The 9,172-nt window shown below is 36.7% G+C and overlaps 2 protein-coding genes across 2 annotated transcripts in view; one reads left to right on the forward strand and one right to left on the reverse strand.

Annotated features, from left to right (window-relative positions):
* Nucleotides 1–8,681, reverse strand: part of LOC148948510 (solute carrier organic anion transporter family member 4A1-like) — a 126,614-nt gene extending 117,933 nt beyond the window's left edge. Inside the window, exon 1 of the mRNA XM_089093959.1 lies at nt 8,595–8,681. The gene's annotated coding sequence lies outside the window, so the exon portion shown is untranslated. The remainder of the gene's footprint in view (nt 1–8,594) is intronic.
* On the forward strand, nt 2,262–3,095 carry LOC148948512 (protein CFDP2-like). Its single transcript, XM_089094953.1, has one exon. It carries the CDS (start codon nt 2,262–2,264, stop codon nt 3,093–3,095), a length of 834 nt encoding a protein of 277 aa, XP_088951079.1.
* Nucleotides 8,682–9,172: the final 491 nt, after the last annotated feature.

Raw genomic sequence — 9,172 nt, forward strand, 5'->3', positions numbered from 1 at the left:
ATCCTATCAGAATTTTGAGATATATATTTTTTTCAAAATAATCCAAATAACAATGCCTCTGGGGTAGACACAATCCCCTGAGCTTAAGAACAAGGGTTGTAAGTTATACCCCGGGAACAAATAAAGTTTTTATGGGAGAGGTGGTCACTACAACTTTGGAGGAGGCTCATTTAATTGGATATTGAAAGTTCTAGTTTCTTTTTAATAGTCAAAAGTGATAGGAGGGCAACAAGCCCCCCCCCCCTCCATGGTCTCTTTTCCCAAAATGCCTTTGTTCAAAATTTGTAGATAGTAATTTTGTTTGAAATAGTCCAAAGATCATATAACAATTCGGCCAGGGTTGACAGAGCCACCCAGAGCCCTGAGGCAATGACCGTAAGTTATATGTTTATGAGTTATAAGTCTTATAAGTGTTGCTTATAGTTGAAGACGTGAAAAATTTCAGAACTATTCATTTTGAAACCAATAAAAACGTCGTTAATAAAAACTAACAGAAATTAATAAAAAAGAACTTTCCATAAAAAGAAGCTTTTCAAAGAATAGTTAATTAAAAAAAAACTTTCAGAAAAGAAAGTTGGTTGTTGAATGAAGTTGACATGTTTGATACTGAATCTCAAAAATACTAAAGGTATTAAAGTAAAACTGTTGGAAATTGTTGAGGGGGTGTCATTCATACGCCGAAGACATGACGAATATTCATTATTTTAACGAATAAAAACATGGCAATCGAAAAACAGAGAGAAATTGATTAAAAAACTTTCCGAAAAAGAAGTTTGAAAAAAGTAAAAGAAAAGTAAAAGAGCCATATTAAACTTTAGTCAAGCAGAAATAAGTTCCTATAATAATACATTCAACAATTCAACAGGTAACTAATAAATCATAACCGTATATTTTAATTCTTAAGTGTAAAACATGTAAAACGGTATAAATATTCATTTTATAAACCAATAAAAACACCGGTAATACAAGCCAAAAGAAACTAATTAAAAAAAACTTTGCATAAAAAGAAGTTTTTCAAAGAAAAGTAAAGAGCCATATTAAACTCAATACGGGCATAAATTAAATCCTATTATAGTTCATACTCAAAACGACCAGAAATTATTATTATCGAATAAATGAAACCACCAACGAATAGAAATTAAAGTTAACGATCATAGCAAACATAAAAATGGCAGGTGCAAATAAAGATAAATAAATAAATCTTAAATAGCTCCAATGTTTTATTTCTTTCCCTAAGAGGCACTTCATATGGAAGGGGTGGTCCTATAAACTTCAGAGGGGGATCATTCGATTGATATCGGAAGCTCTAGCACCCATTTTCAGAGTCAAAATTGATCGGAGGACAACTAGCCCACGCCCTCTTTTCCCCAAATGCATCCAATCAAAGTTTTGAGATATTCATTTTATTCAAAAGAGTCAAAAAATTAAACAAATATGCCCCCAGAGTTGACAGAACCCTCATACACCCCAGGGCAAGGGCTGTAAGTTATGCAAGCCGTCTGTTGTTAAGATATAAGGTCTTTATAGAAGGGATGGTCTTATAGACTTCGGAGAAGGCTCATTTGATCTTAAATCGTAAGCTATAGTTCCAATTTTAAGATTTAAGAGTGATCGGTGGGCAGCCAGTCTCCAACCCCACCCACCAGGGCCCATTTTCCCAAATACATCCGATTAAAAGTTTGAAATGGCTATTTTGTTCAAAATTCCCCAAAGTCAAATAGCCATAACTCAAGGGATGACAAATTCCCCACGACCCCGGGAAAAGGGCTATAACTTATAAAAGTTGCCCATTGTTAAAATATAACTTTTTTGTGGAAGGGATGGTCTTATTAACTTTGGAGAGGCTAATTCACTAGGAAATTTTAAGATAAGGCTCTTAAAATTTCTAGTTCCTTTTTAAGATTCAAAAATGGTCAAAGGTAAACAAGTCCCCTCCCCAATTTTTTCCAAAAATGTATCCGGTCAAAATTTTAAGATAGCCATTTTTGTTCAAAATTGTCCAAAGTCTAGATCGGGACAAGGGCTGTAAGTTATGCAAGTTGCTTGTTGTTACCTTGATACCTTGTTTACTTTGATACTTTGATTTACTGATTTACGGGGCAACTTTGATTTACGGGACAAGGACTGTAAGTTATGGCGGTGGCGGAGAAGTTCGTCCGGAAGGATGCAAACTTTGTTTGCTGACCACGTGCCACTGGATATGGGGCTTAACCCCCTAACTAATCGCTCCGAACAGGGCTGCCCCAACCTCATGGGTGCAGATGGAGCCCACCCCAGGGTCTCTCCGTGCCCAGGTTTTCCCTGGTTTCAATCAGAGCCCAGGCCTAGGGACGGTTGGGCTTGCGACCCTCCTCCTGAAAACAATTGCAATGAAAAGAACTGTTACTCAAGCCTCGGATCCTATTCGTTTTAACTCCTTACGACCTCGGCACGTCCCTGGACATCTTTTGAACCTTGCTGACCAAGGTGGGCTTAGAATAGCCACCTGGAATGTTTTAACCATGAATAACCCCGGATCCAAAGACCTTCTAGGGCTTGAGATGTTGAGATGTGGAATTGACATACTTGGAATGACAGAAACCCACTTGACGGGATCAGGTGATGAAGAAATTGCCAGTTCTGATCACAGGATGATTTGGTCAGGCCAAACTTCTAGTAGAAGCAGTGGCGTAAGCCTGCTTCTAAACACGAAGGCAAAGAAATGCCTCACATCCCACAACCCAATATCAGATAGACTACTCACTGCCCGCTTCAACCACAAACACGGGAAGATGACGATTGTTGTGTGCTACGCACCAACGAATATCTCTCCAACGGATGAGAAAGACAAATTCTACTTGGCTCTGACAGCTGCTCTCTCTCGGATTTTTCCTCATGATGTTTTGGTCGAGGTAGGCGACTTCAATGCAACTGTATATGACCCCAGCGGAGCTTTTAAATCAGCAATTGTTCATGTTACCCCTGATTCTCTGAACGGAAATAAGACCCGACTCCTCCTGCTGGGTGTCATGCACAAACCGGCCATTAAAAACACCCTGTTCAACAGGAAGGGCACTCATAAATCAACAGGGCATAGCAATGACGGGCGCACGTGAAAGATGATCGAAAATATTATAATCAACCAAAGATGGCAGTCATCAGTCACAAACTGCAGAACCTATCGCTGCACCGAGATCGGGAATACTGACCATAGATTAGTTGCTGCGAACTTCCGTCTACGACTCAAAGCCCAGCCTACAGAACGACGCCAACTAAAGTTGGACATTCAGAAACTAAAACCCGAGGAATTCCGCCAAAAGTATTTAGTTGAAGTCCAGAACAGATTTGAATGCCTGAATACCCTTGTTGACCCGGAAACGTTTTGGCAGACGTACAAAAACAATATATTAGAGGTCGCCACTGAGATCATCGGTCGAAAGATGTACTCAAAAAAGCCCTGGCTGTCGCAAGAAGCTTTGCGAATCATTGATCAACGCAGAAAAGCGCGGCTGGCCGGAGATATGCCCTCCTACAGACGGTTAAACGGAGTCAGGAACAAACTTATCCACCGATACAAGCAACAATTTGTTGACAAAAAAGCTGATGAGCTAGAAGATGCAGCACGAAAAGGTGACCCCATGTCGCTTTTCAAGCATGTCAGAGACCTCAGCGAGGAGAAACCTCCAAAGATAGGAGCAGTTAAATCCACCTTTGGCGTAATGCTCGAAGATGAAACCGCGCAGCTTGATCGATGGAAGGAGCATTTCACAAAGCTGCTGAACGCCGACAGAGTCGACGTCGATCCCGACCTAGTCGCATCCGCTGAGCAAACAACAAGCGAAAATCTCCCAGAGCCTGAGCCTCCCTCTGTAGAAGAGATATCTTGTCAGGTCGCTGCACGAACTCTACGGTGGTTCGGCCATTTGGTCCGCATGCCAGCAGAAACACCCGCCAGCACTCTCTTCAATTTTGATCCCCCTACGCATGGCTGGAAGCGCCCCCGCGGAAGGCCCTGGTTCAGATCGAGGGACAGGCTCACCCAGTACCTCTCAATGATCGGCACTGATATACAAGAAACAGTCACGCTTGTACAAGACCGTTCCGAATGGAGGCGAAGAGTCACGTGTCTATCTACGCTGGACCACTAGCAGGAGCACTATGTCAAGTAAGTCAAGTCAAGACTGTAAGTTATGCAAGTTGCTTATTGTTACTTTGTTTACTTTTATATTGTTATTTTAATGCTAGTTTTAAGACTTCGATGAAACAGTGATGTTGAAGAAATAATTGATTTTGAAATGAGGAGTGTTGAAAAATTTGAAACTTCGGTAATAATAAAAACGAACAGAAATTAATTAAAAAAAAAAAATTTCCAACAAACGAGTTTTTCAGAAAAAAAGTAAAGGCCGTAAGAAAATTATGATCAGTAGAAATAAAATTCTTATTATAATTGAAACATAAAACGACCTGAAATTACTATTAAAGAATAAATGAAAACCAAAATAAACTGAAATTGAATAAGCAATGATAGCAAAGAAAAATAAAATATTTACTAATATAAATTAACAAACAAATCTTAAAACGAGCAAAACTTAAATTGAATATCCATATCAAGTTTAAAACGAACAAAAGTCACTGCAAACAAAAGATTGGCTACTGCCCCCTTCCCTTACCGTGAAAGTTTATGGCCTACTGTGTCATTGGCCCTTTACTGAATTCAATAAAAAAAAACAAGTTTTTTTTAACTGAAAGTAAGGAGCGACATTAAAACTTAAAACGAACAGAAATTATTCCGTATATGGAAGGGGCTGTCCCCTCCTCAACGCCTCCCTCTTTACGCTAAAGTTTTTTATTGTTTAGGAGGCGTTGAGGAGGGGACAGCCCCTTTAATATACGGAATAATTTCTCTTCGTTTTAAGTTTTAATGTCGCTTCTTACTTTCAGTTGAAAAAACTTTTTTTTAATTTAATTTTTGAAAGTTTTTGAATTAATGCAGGTTTTGATTTTGGCACACCGTACATGAATGATTAAAACAAAATTTGAAAATTAATTTTAATTTTATTTGGTTAAATGCCTTTCTCGAAACTTGTTTAATTTTATTTACGAACGTTTTTATTATTAATAAAATATACGTAACTTACGAATTAACTTACGTAACGAATTTCTATATTCATATATTTAATACGTATATTCGCCCACTAGTCAATACCTCGCTCTTTACGCTAAAGTCCGAATTTTTTCCCAATTCTTTAAAAATGACCCCTTAATCACAAATGTCGTTAATTAGAATAAATAGCTCTTATGAAAGTACTAAAAAACTTTGGCTTAAAGAGCAAGGTGTTGACTAGGGTGTGAACCAAATCATATACGTAATGTTTTCTGTCGTCTTAGGTTTTGATGTTGCTCCTTACTTTCAGTTGAAAAATTTGTTTTTTTTAAATATAATTTCTGATCTTTTTTTAAATAATGCTGGGAAATCCGGCGCCCCCTTCATAGCAATGTCTTTTCCCCCATGAAAACTTCCTTCATGAAAAGATCCTCCCACATAACTCCCGACCCCCCCCCCCACTACGAGAAAATATCCCCCCTGAAAACGCCTGTATACTTCCCAATAACCATTACTATATGTTAACATTGGGTAAAGTTCATAACTTTCAGCACTCCCCCCGGGGCCTTCGGGGGATTAAGTCATCCTAGAAGACACATTTATCATATTTTCGACCATGCTGAACAAAATGGCTATCTCAAAACTTTGATCGGGTCACTTTGGGAAAAAAAGAGCGTGGGAGGGGGCCTAGTCACCCTCCATTTAATTTCCGTTCCAATGAGCCCTTCCCCCCCCCCCTCATGATATTCTAGGACCACCGGGTCGATACGATCACTACTGGGGAAAAAAACAGCAAATAAACACGCATCCGTGATCTTTCTTCTGGCAAAAAAAGCAAAATTCCACATTTTTGTAGATAGGAGCTTGAAACCTCTGCAGTAAGGTTCTCTGATACGCTGAATTTGATGGTGTGATTTTCATTAAGGTTCTATAATTTTTAGGGGGTCTTTTCCCCTTTTTTGAAAATCAGCCAAATTTTCTCAGGCACGTAACTTTTGATGGGTAGGACAAAACTTGATGAAAATTATATGTTTGAAATCAGCATTAAAATTTTACTCTTTTGATGTATCTATTGGTATCAAAATTCCGTTTTCTAGAGTTTTGGTTACCATTGAGCCGGGTCGCTCCTTATATACAGTTCGTTACCACGAACTGTTTGAAACTATAAGTGTATTGAATAGTCTTGGAAAAAAAGACTAATAAAATTAAACTGAAATTTTTTATACATAATGATATTAGTTACTAGAAGCTCATCAGTTAAAGATTCTATTCCATTGTAACTTATGCGTTTATTATCAATGTTGTAATAAGTACAAAAGAACATTTTTGTAATATCACTCGTTTTCAGTAAAGCGTTACTCACACAGTAGGCTTTAGGCTGTCACATGGCAGTAGCAAAAACTCTTGTTTATAATGAAAACTATATGTGTATTGAACAAACTTGTAAAAAACTAATAAAATTAAATTAAATATTTAATATACAAAGATATCAATTGCTGAAAGTTCATCAGTTAGAGTTTGTTTTACTGTAATTTTTAATTTTATTTTCAATATTTTAAAAAGTAGCCTACAAAAGAATTATTTGTAATATAATTGTTATTTGTTATTTAAAATACATATTTTTCAAATATTTTTAATACAATAGCATTTACAATTTAACTTTCACTTGTTCTAAGATTTATTTATTCAATTATATTAGAAATTAAAATATTTCATAGAGACTTATGCATATGACTAACTTCAAATGAAAACAGTTATAAGTGCATTGCATTAAAAAGGTGAAAACATTGTGCCTTTTGGAATATGCATTACAAAGAGATTTAATCCGAAATAGATTTAGGATCCAAATCCCAAGGACCTTTTCTTTTTATGCGAATCAAGAAATGGAAAATTAGAGACATAAAAGCCAATTGTAATTTTTTTAGAAGAAAGGTGACCAAATTTTTGTCATTTGAGTAAAGTGATGATAGCAGATATAGCCCTGCATAATTGAAGGGCTCCGCGCCCCCTTCTCTATATATTACTATAAAACTACGATCAAAAGGGCTGCTTGAATCGAAACCAATGGTATTAAAATATCGGAATAATATTTTATACCGTCAAAAGTGCGGGTTCAAACTGCAACTCTCTGCCTCCAAAGAAGAGTATGGTTATCATCCCCTAGGGGATTGTACAGAGCTGTTTGGTTACTACTCAGCCTTTCCAGTCTAGGGATTTTCTCCCTAAAATAGGGATTGTTCAGGTCTGTTAGGTGAAAACTTTTTCACTTAGGTATTTGGGGATTCTTAGGGATTTTTACAAGTCTTCTGGATTTTTTTTGCAATTTCTAGGTTTTTTTTTCATAATCTAGTGATTTTTCACGATATAGCGATTTCTTCTGGAATAAAATATTGTAAATATTGGAAAATATTTAAAAAATAGGGCGCTTTTGACGGACATCACGAGTTTTTATCAGTGGGAAATGACTGGAACACAATAAAGCCGTCTCCTTACTTTGTTTGCCCGGGATCCCATTGATACAAAACATAACATGAGATTAAGTGTCAAAATGTTAAAACCAATAAGAAAGGTAGGAATATAAGGATTAGCTGGGTTTCTGGAGTGAAACTCTCCAGAATGCCATAATTTAAATATCGTAAATAAAAAGACATAAATTTAAAAATCAGTTTTTATCACACGGAAGTTAAGAGCTACCTTAATTCTAAAAAAACACAAGTTATACTTTATATGGGATGCTGCTGTACCCCTCAAACCGATTCTTTACATTTAAATTTCAACCGTCTCCCCCCCATGCTCCCTTAATGCCTCCCAAAGTCGTAAACGAATGCTTTAGTATAGGAGAAATGTTTCAAGTCTTTTTCGTAATGTCCCAGTTTAAATGTAACATTTTAAACGGCAATTGATATACACAGCACGTCCCGTCATCAAATAGCTATATTTGATACACTACAAAATGTTTCAAGTTAATTACTTGTTGAACTTAACGTAACGAGTTGTCGCTGAATTTGATGGTTGGCAGCTTAATGTATCGAAAAGAATTTGCTCATTTTATTTTCATTTTTTGAAATTTCCCTTTTGTCCATCCCCCCTAAGTTTTGAAGAATTTTTTTGACCGACTTAATTTTCTGAGTTGACACCATTGGTTCCTCCACCTCTTACCTCCCTCTCACTCCAATATCTCCTACATATGTCATTTGATGCAGGTAGCTTATTCTATTTGACATGGCAATATCAGCTGTAATTTTTTAAACTTTATTCCACGTAACCCCTTCAAATTGACATTCCAAATTCACTTTAGATCCTTTCTTTAATTTAAATTCTGTTTCACTAACGTTCAAATCGTTTATATTATATTTCAATCCCGCCAAATTGTCCGATCTAATATAATATGCGTTTTTGTCGGCTGCAAATATAGTGCAAATGTTTTTTTTTCCTTCTTTTGGTCTTTTTATTCCAATAGCCTCACTCTTTTAAGCTCTCTTTTAAAAACTGAATAAAAAGTGAAACTTACCGTAAGACCTCAACTAACTTGAATCTTTAAATCCTACACTAAGGTAAAGCTATGAATTAATTTACACTATTCTTGTCTCTATAAAACCATGATCGGGAATAAATGAATTAATTTCGGAACTACTTAGACATTAAAATATTTCCCGTTCAAGCGGACACTTTAAGACAGGAAAAGAGATATTATTTTATCTTTCTTTTTGTTTGTGAGCTCTTTAACATCTTAAGAAGAAGAAATTAGGCGGAACAACCAGTAGCTTTAAGGCAATATAGCCTACATGTTGTCCAAGCGGAAGTAGGCTTATCTGATGTCCTAATTCAGCGCAGTTTTTTGTCGCAGTAAATGAAACGTCCACATTCTAAAGTAATGCAGCGGCATGTGCAAAGAAAAACTAAGGGGCCAAGGGCGTATCCAGGATTTTTTCGTATGGAGGGAGTTAGACAAAAAATTTGTATACATGCACTTTGTTATATTCTTACGAGCCAGACAAAAATTTGGTAGGGTTCAAACGTAGAACCCCCCTCCCCCTGTATACGGCCTTTTAAGGGGCCCAAACATATCATAACCTTAACTGTTTCCTC

Source organism: Artemia sp. Qi Xiang Cuo, chromosome 9 (genome assembly GCF_049724085.1).
Source record: "Artemia sp. Qi Xiang Cuo chromosome 9, ASM4972408v1, whole genome shotgun sequence".
NCBI classification, from domain to species: Eukaryota; Metazoa; Arthropoda; class Branchiopoda; order Anostraca; family Artemiidae; genus Artemia; species Artemia sp. Qi Xiang Cuo.

What these genes read in the sequence shown, in the direction of transcription:
- LOC148948512 (XM_089094953.1), top strand. Translation starts at nt 2,262, where the DNA reads ATGGAGCCCACCCCAGGGTCTCTCCGTGCCCAGGTTTTCCCTGGTTTC.